The 20,237-nt window shown below is 27.7% G+C and overlaps 5 protein-coding genes across 6 annotated transcripts; 4 read left to right on the top strand and 1 right to left on the bottom strand.

The window, feature by feature from the left end:
* The first annotated feature begins 1,170 nt into the window (after positions 1-1,170).
* LOC129606296 (guanine nucleotide-binding protein G(o) subunit alpha-like) lies at positions 1,171-13,390 on the top strand. Its single transcript, XM_055516543.1, has 6 exons — positions 1,171-1,395; positions 7,052-7,212; positions 11,906-12,236; positions 12,298-12,426; positions 12,522-12,811; positions 12,882-13,390. The coding sequence occupies exons 2-6, from the start codon at positions 7,071-7,073 to the stop codon at positions 13,070-13,072; spliced, it is 1,083 nt and encodes a 360-aa protein (XP_055372518.1). The 5' UTR covers positions 1,171-1,395; positions 7,052-7,070; the 3' UTR covers positions 13,073-13,390.
* LOC129606297 (secretory carrier-associated membrane protein 5) lies at positions 3,704-5,988 on the top strand. Its single transcript, XM_055516544.1, has 2 exons — positions 3,704-3,839; positions 4,661-5,988. Exon 2 carries the CDS (start codon positions 4,749-4,751, stop codon positions 5,781-5,783), a length of 1,035 nt encoding a protein of 344 aa, XP_055372519.1. The 5' UTR covers positions 3,704-3,839; positions 4,661-4,748; the 3' UTR covers positions 5,784-5,988.
* Positions 8,114-11,708, top strand: LOC129606295 (telomerase-binding protein EST1A). Its single transcript, XM_055516542.1, has 2 exons — positions 8,114-9,313; positions 9,374-11,708. The coding sequence occupies exons 1-2, from the start codon at positions 8,416-8,418 to the stop codon at positions 11,572-11,574; spliced, it is 3,099 nt and encodes a 1,032-aa protein (XP_055372517.1). The 5' UTR covers positions 8,114-8,415; the 3' UTR covers positions 11,575-11,708.
* A 1,811-nt stretch (positions 13,391-15,201) lies between the features above and the next one.
* LOC129606254 (SET and MYND domain-containing protein 4) lies at positions 15,202-17,879 on the bottom strand. Of its 2 annotated transcripts, XM_055516466.1 has the most exons (7): positions 17,790-17,879; positions 17,571-17,704; positions 17,332-17,514; positions 16,477-17,265; positions 16,218-16,415; positions 15,761-15,875; positions 15,202-15,701 (listed from the first exon to the last, which is right to left on the bottom strand). In XM_055516466.1, the coding sequence occupies exons 2-7, from the start codon at positions 17,692-17,694 to the stop codon at positions 15,359-15,361; spliced, it is 1,752 nt and encodes a 583-aa protein (XP_055372441.1). In that variant the 5' UTR covers positions 17,695-17,704; positions 17,790-17,879; the 3' UTR covers positions 15,202-15,358. The 2 variants fall into 2 exon arrangements, with proteins under 2 accessions (XP_055372441.1, XP_055372440.1); XM_055516465.1 differs by having other exon boundaries at positions 17,571-17,868.
* A 688-nt stretch (positions 17,880-18,567) lies between these two features.
* Positions 18,568-19,960, top strand: LOC129606255 (probable enoyl-CoA hydratase, mitochondrial). The gene is made up of 3 exons (XM_055516467.1): positions 18,568-18,733; positions 18,918-19,636; positions 19,721-19,960. Exons 1-3 carry the CDS (start codon positions 18,655-18,657, stop codon positions 19,784-19,786), a joined length of 864 nt encoding a protein of 287 aa, XP_055372442.1. The 5' UTR covers positions 18,568-18,654; the 3' UTR covers positions 19,787-19,960.
* Positions 19,961-20,237: the final 277 nt, after the last annotated feature.

Below are 20,237 nucleotides of genomic sequence, written 5' to 3'. Positions count from 1 at the left end.
TTGTCAAAATATTCAACAATAATTCTTGAAGAAAAAAAAACACCTTGTAATTTTTTAACATATTTGGACAAAGCTTATTACTTTTTACAAAGTTAACTATGCTAAAATTAAATACTCTGATATTATAACAAAAAAAATATTTAAAAAAAGTCTGCCGCCAGCTTAACATTGTTTTAATATTTACAGTTTTAAATCAACTAAATTACTGCTCACGCATAAATTCTTTTTCACAATAATTTTGGGGCAAAAAATGTTATACCAATCGGAGGTCTGAAACTTTCAATACGTGCAATATTAGAAAAAAATATTGATGTGTAAAGTTCAACTTTTCTAAAAGAGAATTCATATTTCAAGTGACCGTATTCACATTTTAAGTGTCCGAAACAAATTTTATATTTAAGAAGTGAGATTCAATTTTAAATTTAGTGGAACTCACAAATTGGGTATAAGTGATGATGTTGTAACTTGAATGCAAACAGTTGCAGCTTGAATGTAATACTTTGCTTTTGTGTAAAAATAAATTTCTTGATATCTGATTACTTCGTGCTTTTTGCCGATTTGTATGTTTAGGAAAATTAAGACCGAGAATACAGGAAATACGTTAATCAACTTGCAAGCGTAAAAAAAATCTAAAGTAGTTTCATAAAAATTGCTATAAAATTCAAGCTTCAAATTGGATAACTTTTTATATATTTTTTAGTTCATATTCAATAATAAATTAATCAAACGGTCCTTTTGCAAAACAATAATTAAAAATTAATTCAGTTAAATTTTAATATCTGGAAATCACCTGCTTTTTCAATCCGTTATTTTATAAAGCTGAGCACACTCCAATAAAAAAATTATGGTAAAGTTTACCATTCTTTTATACAAATAGAATAAAAGCGCGAATGTTCATTAATACATTATAAGCCTCAAGGTTACTTTTAAGATAATAAGTCTAAAAGTTAAATTTGTTAAAATTTAAATTTGTTTCATGAAGAGATCACAAATTGAAATACTATGTATACCACCAATAAGTACAGTACTAAAAGAAAATATCGTTTTGATAAATTCGTGACAACCCTGGCGTTGATCCATAACATTTTATAATTGTCAAAGCCTAGTTTTGTATGCGAAACAAAGAAAATAAAAACAAAGGCGAATTTAAAAAATCCTTTCGAATTTTGTTTTGATTATTTAAATAAATTTAGATCTTTTAATAAAATAAGAGTGTGCATTTTGTTTGAAAACATTTTTTAAAAAACATTTAAGATGCGAAAAATTATGATGTGATTCAAAATTGTTTTAATATAAAATCGCGATGTGCAATAAGTGGCAATGAAAGGACTCATAATTAAATTTAAATACAATTAGATTTAAATAAAATCTGCATAAGTTGTTATTATATTAATGGCAAGTATTACTGTTCAAAAACCAATATTTTAATAATTTAAGTGAAAACTAAGCTAGTTGAAATAGGATAAATGATCATTAAAAAAAGGATCATGTCGGATATTTTTATTTGTATGTATATTGTATTGTAATGTTTAATTGTTTACAACACAAAAACAATAAAAAACAGAAATTTGATTGTATTATGGTAGAAAGAGAAACTAAATATCATGCACACTGTCTGTTTTCTCAGAAGTTAAGTCCAAATAATATAGAAACTGAAGTTCAATGTATCAAACTCTCGAAAATAAAGACGATATAAATTCCAAAAACACGAGCATCTTATAAAATTTCTAAGAAATATTACTTGAATTACGTTCCAGTGTAGTGCAGCTTTTAAATAGCTCATTCAGCAACTAATTGCTATCACTTGTACGGCAACAATTCATTTATTTTGTGCAATTGCTTTTCCAGATTTCTAGATTTTTGAGTGTTATGTTGTAAATGTATTCTTCAGGTTTGTTTTAGAAATCAGTTTGAAAGTTTGAGTTATTAATTTTTTAATTAGTTAATACATATATTTAAAGTTTGTCCATGAAAAATTATTATTTTTGGGAAAATTGGTTATTTTTGTGGCAAAAAATTTTTAATACTTTTTAATACACAAAATATTATTAATATGTTTGTGTGTATAATGAAGAACTATTTTTTTTATTTTTTGATTTTTGATCTTTTGATTAAACTGATTCGCGTTAGCCTTCAGCTAAAGGTTGAATTTTTTCAACTTTTACTCAGGTTTAGAAAAAATAATTACGTGCAATTACTTCAATAAAGGAAGATTAACGAACTTTCCAGCCATTTCAATTTTGTATATGGGTTAAGCTAGTTTTAGTGGCTCGTTAATCGTTGGTTTTGCGAGGAGCTGGTGTATTTTGTATTGGGATTTCACATTTCAATTTGCCTTTCTCTTCATGCAACTTTTTTCTCTTAAAAAGCTGAACTAACTAGGTAGCGTTTACACATCAAGTAACACTTTGACAATTTCATTTAATTGGATAGAAATTTAATAAACATTTAATGTATAATCGTCCAATCAAATCAAAATCGAACGAGAAAAATATGGTCCAATTCTTATCAAACTTTTTTGACAGAAATATAAATATAAAATGCCAAGAATTAATTTTGCTCGTTATGTGCGATTTGATTAGCTGTTTATTGTGGTCAGCAAAGTTTAGTATTTTAAAATTTATTTTTTATAGGTATACTTCGATGTGAAAAAAAAAAATTAATTTGACAGCATATTTACTCAAAAAAAGTTTCATGTGTAAACAGAATTTCTCATCTAATTTCATGGTTGTCAAATTTAATCATCGAAATTTATTTGATGTGTAAAACTTCTTTACGTAATGGACATGCTACATACATATCTATTAAGTTAATTCTGTTCATTAATTTAACTGTCAATTTTTTTTTATTCATATTGTGATTGTAGCTGTGTATGCATTCACAATACGAGATTACAACGCACCATAAGGGCAAGCTGAAATTGAAAGCTACTTTAATGTGGCTTTGAAATGTAAATCTTTGTTACTAGCCATGTGAACTACAAATAAAAACCGCTTTGCGCTAATATTGTTCTGCGTTGCGCTGCCTTGTTGGGGTTGCATTGTGAACAAAGCAAAAAATAAAATTAAAAAATACTCTTACATATGATCTAAGTACTGCAAAAATTAAATTTTAAAGTAAAAACAGAAATCTAAATGCTACATTGATTGCCTTAAGATATCCTAACGTGTTCTAAATTTCTATAGTTACTTTTTATATGTAAATGATCTTAGTTACTTTTTATATGTATATGAGGTACAATCTAAGTTAATCTTTAAATAATATAAAAAAAAATCTACGATTTAATCAGCGTTTGATGAAATTTATATATGCAAACTCTGCTTGACATCAGACTTTGTCCGAAAGCAAATAATAGATATTAGCCTATTGCCATCAGATTTGATGTGAGATTTTTTGAAAGTATATTAGCGAGACTATATTATTAATAAACTAAATATTGAATATTATTGGCGACAACCGGTAATTTTTAATATTCAATATTTGATTTCAAATGGATTTTAATTTAAATACTTAATAATATTCAAATTTTTAGATTGGATAATGCCAAAACCATTTTTTTCTTTCGATTTTAGTTAAGTAATTTTTTTGGCATTCCCGAAAGTTCCGGCTCACATAATGTAAAGTGAAAATGATACGTTTTTCATACTGGCGCTGGCAACACCTAAAACTTAAATGTTGACATAAATATATCAAATGTCACTTATAAGTTTTAAAAGAAAAGAAAATTTGTTTCAAAGCGATTATTTGTAATGAAATTAGGCAATAATTTGAAAAAGGGTTCATTATAAAAATTATTATTAGATAGGCAAAAAGCAGAATTATTTTGATATAAATTCCAGGTAAAAGAAAAACTATTGAGAAAATAAAAGTTTATCTAACTCGTAAAATTACAAGCTTTTACACCCGACTGGATTGGAATTTATCTAGGTGTTGTTGGTAAAAAGAAAAGTAATTGTTTTAAATTCTAAAGGATCATTTTAACATTAACCAACGTTTATATATCTGTAAAAAAAATTTTTTTCCATTTTTGATAGGAAGTCCGATGATATGTGGAAAGAGCCATGCATATTTAAAAATATTTGAGTATTAATGAACTTGCAAATTTTTCGTCAATTGAATTATTAGTCATTTGTAAGTTTAATAAGATACGTACATACTTTTTTCAATTTGTTATCAATTTCTGATAACATAATTCATTAAATCAACAGTAGAAAAAATATAAAAAATGCTAAGCCCAAATTTCCTATGTAATATAAAATATTTTCATCGTATTTACATATATATGTACATATGTAGTAAATAGAAAAAGCTAACAATGGTGCAGGACAAAAAATCAATTTACAATTCAATTAACTCTCAGATTTAAAACAACGGTGCAATGCTAAAAATCAATTTACAAGAAAATCTTTTAATTTATCGTAAGTGTGAATAATTAAGCACTGCCAAAATATTTGATAACAAAACAAAGATTTCGGAATAAAGACCAAAAATATGATAAGATAGGGAAAAACGTTGGAACGTAAAAGTCAAAGATATCGGTAAATTCCATCGTTGTAAAAGCTTAAAAAAAGTTTTAAACGAATAAGAGTTTAGATAATTTTTTCAAATAAATGCTTTTTAAAGTTTTAATTGTTTTTCCATTTGCATTTTGTATTTAAAGTTGCATATTTTAAAAGAGATCTAAAACTTCATCGCTTTACTAAATCACAGTAGAAAACATCAGAGTTATATTCGAAATTACGTAAAAAATGCCAAAGTTCAACGATAATCCTTTTGAGGATCCTGCAATTGATAACCCATTTGCTGATCCAGTTATACAAAATGCTACTAGAAATTCAAACACTATACAAAATTCAATCGAAGACTACAATCCATTTGAGCATGATCAATTCGTCCAACAAAAGACTAATAATACCAATAATTCTATAGCAACTATGCCAACAACTACATACAACACTTCTTCACAGCAACCACCACCAACCACCAAAGAGCAACAAAAATTTGGTAACACGCCTATATCAACCGAAGAACTACAGCGTCGTCAAGAAGAATTAGATCGAAAAGCTGCTGAATTAGATCGACGTGAACAGCAGTTGCAAGGTCGAGAAGGGATGCAACAATTAAATAACTGGCCCCCTCTGCCAGCAAAATGTTGTTTTAAGCCATGTTTTTATCAAGATATCAATGTTGAAATACCATCGGAATTTCAACAAGTAGTCAGAAGATTATATTATGCTTGGATGTTCTATGCACTTGCAATGTTTCTCAATATTATTGGCGGTTTGTTAATTTTGTTTAGAGACAAAACTATTTCAACATTTCTTTTATCAATATTTTACTGTTTTTTATTTACACCTGCTTCATACTTATGTTGGTTTCGGCCTGTTTACAAAGCTTTCAAAAGTGATTCAAGTTTTAACTTCATGGTATTCTTTTTTGTATATTTTTTTCAAACAATTATTACAATTTTCCAAACAATCGGGATTCCGTCTCTAGGATATTGTGGTTACATTTTGGCGTTTGAGCAAATGAATAACGGCGACGCTTTTGGAATATTTGTTGGAATTATATTGCTCTTAATTGCTATATGTTTTACAATATGTTCTGTACTAAATGTTATGTTGATTACAAAAGTACATGCAATATACCGAAGTAGTGGAGCGAGTATGGCGAAAGCACAAGCAGAATTTACGAACAATTTCATGTCAAACAGGCATGTTCAGCAGGCTGCTTCTTCTGCAATGTCATCAGCCATGAATTCACAGTTTAATAACCGATATTAATTATATAATACGAAATATGCTTTTTGATTATAATTTAATATATATTTTTTGCATAAATGTATCTACATACTAAATATATTGACGTTAATTCATTAAAATCGTGTTGATGGTGGTTATTGTATGATTCCTACAAGAAAAAACGTAAAGTGTAAATTCAGAAAATGTTATGCCTATTTCAAAATAAAACAAAACATTTAACTGCTAATTTTTGACTTTTAATATACATATGTATGTACATATTTTGAATTTATAAAAAAATGTGAATTTTTTGTATGGATTTTCACTTCCTTTCAAATATTTTTATAATTACTTCGCAAGATGGAAATTGAACTTTTAAAACCAACGGGTAATATTACAGTTTAGGTCAGGTAGGTACTTCGAAATAACCCTAACCGCCATTATGGCAAATTAAACTGGATGAGTTTAATAAGAATGAGTTTTTATATTGAAAAAAAAATGAAATGGTCTATGTTTTATATTACATACATATATGACTGTAAATAAGTGATTTGATGCGATAGTATCAAGAAAGTATCTTCATCCCCAATTGATAGTTTTTTTTTTATATGTCTTTTGATTACATATTTCGCTTGATCTTTTTTATTATGAAGGTAATTTAATTTCAATATTGTTGAAGTAAAATAGAAAAAAATCAGTATTTGGTAGGTAATAAGTTTTGCTATACATATTTATGTACATAGTACATATATGTATATGTTCACCGTTAGTCAATCCCAATCGCCAAAAATAACGTATGTATATGTATTCCAAACAAGTGTTTATAAATTGTTTACACATTTAACATTTTAGCAGAGATTGACAGCAAAAATTTAATTTAAAACGGAAGTACTTATTCTAATTTTTTCAGCGATTCTGATATAATTGTATATTACGAAGATAATCGACAATCGTTGCTTTTATCAAATGCCGTTTCAATGACTAAATATCAAACAGGCTTAAACTTTTGATGGAACAAGAAACTTCGCGATGGCACACATTTTAAATTTCGTTTGTTTTTTGCATTCACAGAATTTATAATATGTACATAATCAAATCGAAGCTATTCAATACGTCATTCATGCACGTATGATTATTTTCAAACAGAAAATAAGTGCGTATCACTTTATGATAAAATTGGGTAGGCTTGTCTATAACTAGATAATGCTTTTATTTAGAAAAAAAATCATATTTCAATAGTTTACAAACTATTTCACTACAAAATATTTCGTTTATCTAACTAAATTATTCGTTTTTGTCTTATTTGATAGATTACAATAGTACTAAAACATGGGTGCTTGTTTGACGTTGGAAAGAGAAGAAGAAATCGCAGCAAGACGACGAAGTAATGAAATCGACAAACAGTTGGAAATTTTGGCGAAAGAACGACCAAAAATTTTAAAAATCTTATTATTGGGAGCTGGTGAAAGTGGTAAGTTCGTTATAATCATTTCTATAAATCTGTAAGCGCTATAAATCTATAAAACGCAATAGGAAACGGAATCGTATTATGAATTTATTTCGATTTTACGTAATATAAATATTTTATATTCATATTACGTAAAATCGAAATATTTTAACTGGTAAATAAATAAAGAAAATTCACAAAAAAAGGTTCTCTAAAAGATATTGACATTTCTGAAAATTAGTCTTTGTTTTTTTGAAAAACTCAGATTAAATTTTTTTTTCTTGTTGTTGTTTTTATTTTTTTTTTAAATATACTCGTAGGCAAATATTCTAAGTAAATTTAAGATTTTTTTTCATATATAAAATGTTAACAAAACTATCTGTGTAAGCATAAAAAATAAATCATTTTAACTAATCAATCATTTTAATAATTTAAGTTCTTTTGTTTCATTTATTTGAAACTTAAAGTATAGAAAACTTTTGACATACTTAATTAAGTGTTTTTAACTAATTGTGGTATTGAAAATTTATTGTTTTTTGTATTTCTCTCATAACCAAAGCAAATGAAAAATCAGCTAATTGTCAAAAATTAAAATTCTAAAGAATTGTTTTTTTTTTAATTTTTGTCTCATGAAGAGATTTTAAATCTCATCGCAATATTAAGTGTATTTTAGTTTAAAATTGTCAGGCACATTTCAAGAACACGTTTCTTTGAAAAAAAAATCTAAAAGAGCAACAAATGTTTTTATTGTTTTTAGTGCCATTATCTATTCAGTTTTCAATGATTTAAAGTTTTAGTACGGTACTGTATTATTAAGAACAAATTTGAAAGCTGTCATTAAAATGTCTAAATATTATTTCACGTTCTGACATATGTTAAGGAATGTATGTTATCAGATAATTTCATTCGTAAAATAAATCCGCAAAAAATAGTACATATTATATATACATATATATTGGAAAGCATTTAAAAAATATTATCAAAATTTTTAATGGCTTGAAAAGCTATCAAGCAAACTGTTTTAAAATAACAATGTATACAAATGAAGATGCAAAATTTATTTGAAAACTTTTATATCGTAAACAAATTCGTCATATGAACTTTGAGAATACATATACATAGGGAAGTACGTTGGATCAGCCAATTTGCAATTATACTGCTATCAAAATCCAGCAAAAGAACATAAAGTATATAAGTCTGGACCAGGGTTTGAAAATTGTGTAAAAAATGGCTAGCCCAAAAAGTAAATACACGGACGAAAGTCACATGAATGTAGAATATTTGCCCCTCAGAATCCAAACGAAAATTAAGTGTGATATTGAAAATTGCTTAGAAAATCAATCTAGTACATCTGCTTGTTCACAAGTACCTTTGGTCGGAAGTATGGTCGGAGATCTGAAATCAAAAAACTCAACAAAATCGAGAATGCCAGGTATTATTTCTGTATTAAAAGAAAAAAAACAGACGCAAACTTCAGAAAGTGATTACTCTGATGATTCTATCGATATGACGATCAAAAAATCACCAGTGTATTCAAAACGAATCAATACTATAAACGATATTCATTGGATGACACATGCAGAAAATATATTAGAAAACGATAATAAAGGAAAAAATTTCCGCGAAGTGTATGAAAGATTTTCCCAAATTGTCATTAACGAAAGCTACCTGGAACAGTGGAACTTGTTTAATCAATTTCGTAGCATTTTAATGACAATAGCCGTACGTTTATTCGAAAATGATTGGAAATTTTACTGCGAGCAAAATCTGGATTCATTTTTTTGGAAAACCTTATTTTATAATGTGCTGCAATTTTTAAAATTTAAACAGAAAATATTAAAAAATGATTTTCAATCTTTAAAAAAAAAATCCTTACAAATTGTCGAAGAGGGCTTCAAATTTTATAAAAGTTTTATTTCCGTTGTGGAAAATAAATTCACTTTTAAAATCGAATTCTTGTTATCGAATAATACGTATCAACAAAAGATTAATTCATTATTAAAAGTTTCAATACAAAAGCTCTTTTTGAATCTTGGAGATTTACATAGATATCAAGCAATATTAGAAACTAATAATTTCAACGAGGCCAAAAAATACTACACTCAAGCACAAAAGCTGATTCCTGGTAAAGTTAATTTTATAACTAAATTTTAAATAAAATTGATATATTTTTTCCTTTTTTTAGAAAATGGAGTGCCATATAATCAATTAGCTATCATATCTTTAAGTTTTAATAATTACTTTGATGCCGTTTACTATCATATTAGAAGTTTATCGGCGTCAAATCCTATTATTTCTGCAAAGGAAAGCTTAAAAATATTACTAGACGAAATTCGTAAAAAATACGATAATAAATTTCAAAATATTCAAGATACAATTTTAACACTGGACTCCAGTAAACGGGAGGATCCTGTAAGAAATTTTCGTAAAGAAATTTGGATCCACCCCAATGGAAAAAGAAAATTGCGTTTTCAATCAGAATCTCTGGGAGATTTAGTGAATGATAAAAAATCACATCACTCTATAAATGAAATCAGTTTTAATAATCCCAATAAACTGCTAAATTTCGATCAAGAAGATTTAGGTGATTCTGGTGGAGTGTCTAAGAAAGAGCAGAAAAGGGAATTCATTCATAATTACTTATATGTAGTAAGTAAAATTTACGTTGGCGTAAACATGGAAACATTTGAAAATGCTATGTTTCGCATGCTTTATCAATTTAATAACGTCATAAGTCAACATCCAACTATATTATCCCGAATGCAGTTACTTGAAATTATTGCAATTAATATTTTTCTTTATGAATACAGTAAAAAGAAAAGCTCGGATCAACAAATATCTATAACAGAGCAACAGGTTCAAAATTATGCGTATACTGTTGGTTTATTAATGTTTGGCATAACTATTACTAAAGCTAATGACATCTTGAAGGAGTTTATGTTAGATCTGAACAATGAAAGTACGGAAAATTTTAATTTTTCTCAAAAATTCGAGGTTATCGGAAAAGATACAAAGCCAAAGCTTAAAAACGTTTGTGATCATATTTCTTCAAATGAATCTTTAGAATGTGATACTTGTAGAAGTAGTTATACAAAAGAATACGAACTCAAGTTGGTGGATAATTTGCCCGTTCAATTTATTGATTTACTCCAATCGATAAAAATATGGTGCAATTGGCTTACGTTAAATCTTTTTTTATGTAAATCACCAATTTATTATCAACAAATTACACCGTGGAAGAATTTCGCAAATCTGTTGACATCTCTTGCGAAAATATTTAAACACTTAACTAAAACTATATTTATGGAAAAGTCACTCAAATCACCTTTGCTAGAAGAAGATTTTTATTTATTAGGATTTGGACCGTTAAAAAAAATTCTACCAAAATCAGCTAACTGTAATATAAATGACGATAAAGAGTATTCCGCAGTTTTATATCGAATAAGAGACCTTTTTCAATTTGGTGTAAATAATCTTTGTTCTAATGATTTATCAATTTTAAATGTTGAACAAACGTGTAGTGGAGACTTAGTTTTTACTAAAAACTTGAAAACATTTAATGAAAACCAAAGTCTAAATATTTTAGGAAATGTTTCTTCTGATAAAGAAGCTTTTAACGAATCCGACGAACATGAGGATCCCCAAACTGCGTGGAAAGAAAAAATTTTTAGTGTTATGGAACATTGTGAAAATTTTCAGGATAATTTTAGCGAGTTTAATAACTTAAAAAATAGAAAAATTATGCTAGAAAGGTCAAATAAGGCTCAAGAATTGTACAAAGAAAAGTTAAAAAATGTGTTAGAAGATGCCGGAAGTTTAAGTGTAATGGAAGTAAGACCAAAATATTTAGTGCCTGACACTAACTGCTTTATAGATTTTTTAGACGAATTAGAATATCTAGTTACAAAACATAATTCATATGTTTTAATGGTACCATTGGTTGTTATTAACGAATTAGAAGGATTAATGAAAGGTTTTAAAATTGATTCTAATCGCGAAATGTCATGGAAGAACGCAAACTCTCGGATACATCATTTTGACGAAGTGGCAAGAATATCAGAAGCATCTCTAAATTTCATAAAAAATTTTAATCGTTTTAATATTCGTTGTTGCACTAGCCGTGGTTCTATCTTAAAAAATTCTTCAGCTTTTACATTTGAAGAAAATGACGACAACAGTAGCTCAAATGATGATAAAATTTTAGCTAGTGCTCTTTCTATAGCTACAGAAAGTTACATAAAACGTAGTGAAAAATCGTATTTACATACGGAAGTTGTATTATTGACAACAGATCGAAATTTAAGAGTAAAAGCATTGGCAAAAAACATAGCTGTAAGCGACTTAACCGAATTTTTAAATTGGATCGAAGAAAAAGATATTGAGTAACAATTTATTTGGAAATCATTTTTTTTTTTAATTTATATTTTAGATTTACGAATCGAAAAAATATCAAATTTATATATATATATAGCGTGTAAATATTTTAATAATTTGAAGAATAAAAAAATTTTAGTTGGGTTTTATTACTTATACATAGTTTTATTATAGGGTTGTTAGTTAGGTAGTTGCAATTGAACTACTTTATTAACGCTGAATGAAATTGTATCTCTGAAATCCTATTTCTTTTGAGTTGACAGAAATTTCTTTGAAAATGCAAGCTTAATACATATACTTTACTTGATCATACTTATATGTATAAATATTTTCTCTCCTATAGGTAAAAGTACCCTTGTTAAACAAATGAAAATAATCCATTCCGATGGATTCACACAAAGTGAATTGTCAGCCTTTCGACCTACTGTACTTGATAATCTTCTTTCTTCAATGAAATTCGTTTTAACTGGAATGGGTTTGCTACGAATAAATTTAGAGCATGCCATCAACAAAGGTTACGCTGAAATCGTGTTAGCAAGTCCAAGTTGTTTTGATATGGAATTTAGAATTATAGGAAAAGTTCGTAACGCATTAAAGCTTTTATGGAAGGATCGTGGAATTCGGTTGGCTGTAGCCCGTGGATATGATTATGAATTGAATGATTCGGCTCTCTAGTAAGAAAGTTTTATTGAAAAAATTTTAAACTTTTAATTTTAAACTTTTTTTAAATCTTAGTTTGTTTGAAAATATGGATAGAATTTTGGAAGAAAACTATATTCCTACGGCAACAGATGTTTTAAGGGCAAGAGTAAGAACAAACGGAATTATTGAAACGAATTTTCGAATGAATGATGCTATAATAAGGTATGAGATAAATTAATAGTTCATTTAATTGCAAATACAAATTTAAAAATTTAAGCTGCCAAGTCATATTAAAGCGAAACTTATTAATATTACAGTATGTATGACGTTGGTGGTCAACGTTCTCAAAGAAATAAATGGGTATACTGCTTTGAAGATGTAAGAGCAGTACTTTTTGTAGTTGCTTTAAGCGGATATGATATGACCTTACTTGAAGATTCAAGTGTTAATCGGTTGGAGGAAAGTTTAAATCTATTTGAACAAATTTTAATTAATCCTTTCTTCAAAAACGCATCGTTTGTATTATTTTTGAATAAATTAGATTTATTTCGAGAAAAAATTATGTCAACAAAAAGGCATTTAAGAATATTTTTTCCAGAATACAAAGGTAATCTTCAAATAAAAATTTTATAAATAACGGTGATATTTAACGGTTTTTTTTAATTTTTTTATTTTAGGACCAGATAGAAACATTGATCAAGCAGCCCTCTTTATACAAAATAAATTTTTAGGACGAAATCACAATTCAAGACGGATTATATGCCCCCATTTTACTACTGCAACAGATACTGCAAATATACAAACAGTTTTCCAAGTAGTAATGGAAACTGTAATAAAAGAAAATTTAGGAAACATCACACTATTGTAAGATTAGAATTAAATAACTATTATAAGAGTTTAATATTATTTTTTATAATACAATTTAAATCATATGCGCACTCGTTAATTCATGAAACGTAATTATTGTTTTGAATTACGTCATGAGACGTAATTATTGTTTGGAAACAGGCCCAAGCAATTTTTTTAAGGCAGTTTAGAAGATTTTTGAATTAATTTTGCTACCTTAGTGTATATGTATATATAATTTGACATGGTCCTTATAAGTATTTGCATTAAGCAATTTAATGGGACAATTCCAATTTAATTATAATGTAATATTTATATAAATATTGATTTAACTTTATCTCTTAAGAATCTTATAGGATATTGCAATTATTGTTGAAGATCTCAAACTTTTGAGTTATAAAATTTAGATAGCTAAAAATATTTAAAAATAAAATCAATTTCACAAAAAAATGTTTCAAATTTCAAAATACGAAAAATATAGGTAATATAAATACGAAATATATATGTATACAGAAAGAAAACATATTTTGAGTTTTAAAAGTGTAAAAAATTCTGATTTAGCTTTTTTGCCATTTAAGTTTCACAAAGTGAGACTATTTTATTTTTAAGATTTTTTTAAGGCAAATTATTTTACAAATTGTGCGAGTTTGCTTACACGTATTATGATCGCCCTTCCTTTTTTTTATTTATAGAGAAAAAAAATGGCAAAAGCATTGCAACCCTTGTCTTGTCTTCAGCACAACCCGAACAAATTTGGAAAAAAGTAATAATTAATTACAGGTCAGCCTGTCCGAACGTATGTTTCAAAGCTTCTGCACCCATAACTGAAAGTTTATAAAAAACGATATATTACTTCTCTAGAAGAAAACTTTTACATAGCTACATACCTCATTAAAAGTTGGTCCACAAAATTTCGGCAAAGACTACTTTTTGACTATATGTATAGTGTCGAATCAAGATTTTTTCAAATTGTACAAACCTAGAACAATCTGCCTTCTTCGAAACAGATTATGCACAAGTGACAATAAAAAATTTCCTGCTATATTTAGTTACCTGAAGCCTCTAACTTATGTTGTGGGAATCGAAGATTTTGTAGAAACAGTGTGAAATTTTGCTTTTGAAGGTAACCTCTTGAAATTAGCAAAATTTCAATATTCGCGCTATTTTCCAAAACTCAGAAACTTTTCCAAATTTCTTTAAAAGCAAAAAATTAATGGTGAATATCTTCCGTGCAGAAAACATAATTTTTCTGAATCCCTATATTAACTGCTAAATTCGATCATTTTATTAACCAACCTCCTTCGTAATTTTTGCTCTTAATGTATGAGAAATGTAATGAGTATAAACGTTTGTAGTAAAAAATCGTAAACGAAATTAAATACATACTGATAAAGCTTCATAGGATCGAATTATAAACCATGTAAATATTTTTTGGGTAAATTTAATAATGCATCGATGTGGTTAAGATACGCAATTAAGTGTGTTATTCCTATAAAGTGAATCGTGCATCATATCCATACTTTATAGAATTATGAATATTCTATACAACCCCATCTGCTTGTAGGAAACAGGTTTATTGGCGACATTTACTTTTGAGCTGAAATTCAATGCTTCAGATGCAATTCCTCTTTGCTTCTTCGGGTGAGTCTTCAATTTCAATTAAAAATCCAAGATTATTTTGAATTACTTGGGTTTATTAGCGCATGACACCGGTTATATGATTGTTTATTGGAGCAGAAATTTTCCTATATATTAAATAAACCCGAACCTACCGCACTTTAGAGCATGTTTTTTTGAAATAGTGGCAGTTCATCCGCAAATACTGTCACTACAGTGTTTAGCGTCACATTTATATAATTCAGGTATAGAAGCTATAGGTACTTATATATCTTTAGGGGACAAATACTCCAGTACCTTTTCGATAGTTCGTTTTTATATTTTACTATAAGCATTACTTTCCATTGTGTTCTTTTATTCTTCTTTCGTACTTTTAAATAATTATGTTATCTAAACACGAAAATATAAATTAGGTATGTGTGTTCACGTAATATTTACTTAGTTATCAAGAAAATATTTATTATAATAATAAGTTTAATTTTTGATTATGTTTCATATAATCTATTTGTATTGATAAAATAATAACAGTAATAATGAAAGTAGTTAGTTTGTGTTTTTATTGCAAAAATCTATAGGTAAATTTATTGTTTTTGGGATTTCTTCAAAAGTTGAAGTTTACAAAATATGTACATTGTTGATATATTGGCAGTTTTATCAAACTTACCGCATAAAATGTTTACTTATTAAGTATTTAACAATTTCTTTTAGCCTTCAACGGAACAGCGTCAACTAAAATATTCAAAGCCATTTTTAAACTTTCTTCTGCAGCACTAATCTGTGCACAAGGGTAATATTTTGAGAATCTGTTCAAAAATTCATAATATCTTTTATAATTGGATAAAGCATATTGAAAATCATATGACATTAGCGATGTTATATCATCATATTCAACTTCGTCAGGTACTTCAGTTGGTACTGGTAACTTTTCAAAAAGAGGATAATCATATTTGCAGGCTTCGCAGCTGCACTTAAATCTGTACTGTGTCTCTAATTTTTTTTGACGTAATTCCCTTCTTTTTGTTGCGTAATGATATCTAAAAATTAAATTATTTTTAACAAAAAGTATATTGAAAATGTTAAATCTTTTCAATACCCATAATTGTCGTATAAAGTTTCATTTGCTTTAATTGGCCTTAAAATAAACAAATATGTCGTAGTTCCTTTATATATACGTACGGTATTTGGAGCACAAGAATGGTTTAACAGACCTTTGAATAAAATACAAACATTAATGCTTTAATATTATTTAAAATGTGCGTTCAAATATACAACTTTTTAACTATATTATTTTGATCATGCACATCCATGCATATACTGAAAAATACGCGAAATATCCATTCTTTTTATTTATTACTAATTATTAACAATTATTATTCATTTTTTTCATGTCTAAAACTTTATAAGGTTTATAAGTTTTGTGTCGCACCCATCAAATGTTATATTTATAAACACTAAACCCGATAACTCTACTAAAATTTATTGAATACAAACGACCCAGTGCCACCTAAAAAGATTAAATGTATATATTCAAAATATTAATTTTTATTTACTTCCAAATCCATAGGCAGCCGATGCAAAACACTGATCGTCATTTGTTTCGTTTTTTTGTTCTATCAAATCAACGCTATGCATATTGGAAGGTGATGTTTGTAAATGTCTAAACAATAATTCGACGAAAACATTTTCACCTTCGTTCCCACCTAAATAGTCTTTAAGAGGTGAATGATTTAACAAAAAATTTTTTAAAACTGTAAATGATTGAAAAATTAAATTTCTAATTTGCAATAGATATTATGTCACAAAATTTACCGGCAGCTATGACACTTCTTTGAAATAAATCATCAAGAGTTCGCTTGCATTGGTTTGTTACTAAACCATGAATAGCTTTATAGTATTCTTTTCTGTCGAAGTTGCTGTAATCGAGTGTAAAGGAACATTGACTTAAATTCTGCGGGTTTCTGCAAAAGCTAATACATTCATCTATATTTTCAAATAACGTTAAAGCTGTTAGAGTAACTCTCAGTGCAGTCCAATGAATTTTATTAAATATATTATTTAACATGTCGATTATTGGACACTCAAATTGATGAAATTCTTTATTTGCCTCTATTTGGCATTTCTCACTACAAAACATAGCCGAAGTGCATTCTACACAAGGAATTAATGTAAAATAATTTTCTTCTTTACAGTTCGCACACCTAATGTAACGCATTGGCGGCAACAGTACTGAACAAAACGCTTTTTCAATTGAAACTAAATCTCCAGGTGATAAATCTTTTTTGGATATGATATATCTTCCCGCTTCTTTTGTGTATTGAAGATCAAGACAATCAGCTATGAAGGGTACTTGTGGATGTTTCTCAAAACTTAACTTAAAATCATACGGTTTCGTGTTTGATACCTGATTATTGAGCAAGGCACGACAATTGGCTTCACGTTTGTTTAATTTGTGAATTAATCGTTCAGGATAATTATATTTGCGGGCTAGTTCAATATTATAGAGGCATTCTTTATAGCGTTTCCACTCAAATAAAACCGCTGATCTATTTGCGTATCCAATACTAATATTTTCTGAATTCGGCTGCGCGAAACATATGCCTAGCCAAAATAAGAAATAATTTTATTTGTTTTCTATATTCCTCTAAAAATATTTGAACTTATTACTTTTATTATATAGCTCTAGAGCTTTGAAATAATTTTGTTTTTCTAATGAAAAGTACTCATTCCCTTCTTTCCGGAACGCTATTGACTTTTCGTTACTCTTTTCCAACCTCAAAGTTACCTTTAACCCAATTCTTTCTATGAACTGGTACTTTACTAGCAATTCTTCAACCGAATTAACTTTTTCTAAAATAAATTTTTTCTTTATTTTCTAATGCAAACCTTTATCAAAATTTTTTTACCGTAATTCTCCCTGATTTCACTAAATTCTTTAGAATAGCTATTAATTTTATTTATTTTTTTCAAAGCTTTCACTAATGCCTCGTAAATGTCATATACATCCTGCTTCCTTGAATTTGATGACATCTTACATAAACTAAATTATTTGATATGTTTTACATGGATTTAATTAATAAATAAATTAATTTGAGAAATATCGCTAATAAATATTGAGTATCAACCTATTTATTTTGCAATCAACAAATATTCGTCAAAAATTTTAATCCTCGATTTTTACTTTAATGTCAGTGTGACATTAACTAGCATGACCAAATTTCGGGATTTGACATATTTTCTTATATGCTGAGTTTATACGGTAGTGAAGTTAGTTAAACTTAGTATGCATGTAGCTAATGCATTTTGTCCTTTGTAGCAATCGTTTGTTAAAGGAATTCACACATTGGGTGCAATAAAAGTTTGACAGCAGTAAAATATTCGAAATGAGAACTAGACATTGAAAAGGAAAATAAATACATTCAATAGAAAGTATAATGGCGAATTTTATATTAATTTTGGTTTTCCCAAAACCAAATAATATAGCTAAATTATTTATTACTTCGTATCTCTTGTATAGGAGCGGGGTAAATTTGACCAAGTTTGTTAGACAGCGTTGAGCATTTAAACATTGTTCATGAATTCTGTTTGACGAAAATTTGATGACGACCTCTCTTATTTTCCATAAAAATAAATTACATAAAATTTTAATCAAATCAACTATTCATATGCAAGATTCGTAAAACGCAATTATCAAAAAATACTTGATTTTAATAAAAAAAAAAATGAAAATGACAGTATTGATTAAAAATAATTCACTTTGTATTTGCAAAACTCTTACGCCGTCAACTAGTTTATACCTTATTTCTATAGATAAACTGGCCGGCATATACATACATATTGTTTAACCAATTTTTAATAATATGTATTGAAAAATTAATATATTATGACATATACACATATTCTGTTTCTGTATTGCACATGTTGCTAATGCAAAAAGAAGTGTAACGAAGGACTGAGAAGCAAAATTTATATCTATTTCTAAATTTAAACATGGCAACAATAGCTAAAATTCTTGGAAGTCGGAGTTCATTACGATTACTCCTTAATAATAGGAATAGATTCTACAGTTGTAAGTAAATACATATTCTGAGAAAAATATAAAAATTATTTATATGCTAACATTGTAAGAAAATAAGATATTTTTAGTTTTGTTAACCTTATTAATTTAAATTTAATCAAATACATATGCATATGTATGTATATATGTACATACAAAAAGTTAGTGTAAACTTATTTGTTTAATTTTCTTCAAGCTAAGTCCTATGAATTTATTAAGTCTGAAATTGTTGGTGCAAAGTCCAATGTTGCTTTAATAACCTTGAATCGTCCTAAGGCGTTAAATGCTCTGTCAAATGGATTAATGAAAGAATTAAGTGATGCTTTAGAGCAGTACGAAAATGATAAGAATGTTGCTGCTATTGTTATTACCGGAAGTGAAAAGGCTTTTGCGGCCGGTGCTGATATCAAAGAAATGCAGCCAAATACCTATGAAAAATGTATCATGAATAATTTTTTGCATGATTGGACAAAAGTATCACATTGCCAAAAGCCAATTATAGCAGCTGTTAACGGTTATGCTTTAGGTGGTGGTTGCGAATTAGCAATGATGTGCGATATCATATATGCCGGTGAAAAAGCTAAATTTGGTCAACCTGAGATTGCATTAGGAACGATTCCCGGTGCTGGTGGTAGCCAAAGATTGACCCGTATAATAGGAAAATCTAAAGCAATGGAAATGTGTTTGACTGGAAACATGATTTCTGCCCAAGAAGCAGAACAGTCTGGTCTTGTTAGTAAAGTGTTCCCACCAGAAAAATTGGTGGAGGAGGCGATCAAGTTAGGTGACAAAATTGGTACACACTCTAATTTAATTGTACAAATTTGTAAGGAAGCAGTTAATTCTGCGTATGAGACCACTTTACAACAAGGATTAAACTTCGAAAGAAGGCAATTCCATGCAACATTTTCAACGGTGAGCAAAAGTTTATAATATAATATGACCAAACAATAATATTTATTTTTATAACTATATATGTATATTAATTTGAATTTGTAGAAAGATCGCAAGGAAGGTATGACAGCGTTTGTAGAAAAACGTCCTGCCAATTTCACTAATGAGTAGAACCTATACATCTCACGCAAACATCTAGCAGTTTAAACATATATAATATATTTACGTAGTTAATTTCTACAAAAATGAAGTAAACTATTTTATTGCATTTATTTTTTTATAAGACCGAATGTTTTTGTAATATATATATAAATATATAAGTACATACATAATCCAAAAATTGCATTTATTCTGTTCTGCTTATTAAATATACTTGAACTCAAACATTGATTGTGATTCAAAACGATTTTCAAGTTTGTTGATTTACACCTTTTGTATACCTATCTGTTGATAATACATATTAACTTATTTTTGCAAAACAAACGAATATATGCAAGAGCACGTAAATACGATTCCCTTGTTATATACATTTTTGTAAGAAATAAAGATGAATTGTGAATTCAATAATACATACATAATTTGATCTGTATCAAGTTAATAATAATTTGATACATATAAAAGT

Source organism: Condylostylus longicornis, unplaced genomic scaffold, assembly GCF_029603195.1.
Source record: "Condylostylus longicornis isolate FDR11 unplaced genomic scaffold, ASM2960319v2 ptg000018l, whole genome shotgun sequence".
NCBI classification, from domain to species: Eukaryota; Metazoa; Arthropoda; class Insecta; order Diptera; family Dolichopodidae; genus Condylostylus; species Condylostylus longicornis.
This window is presented reverse-complemented; position numbering and strand designations above follow the sequence as displayed.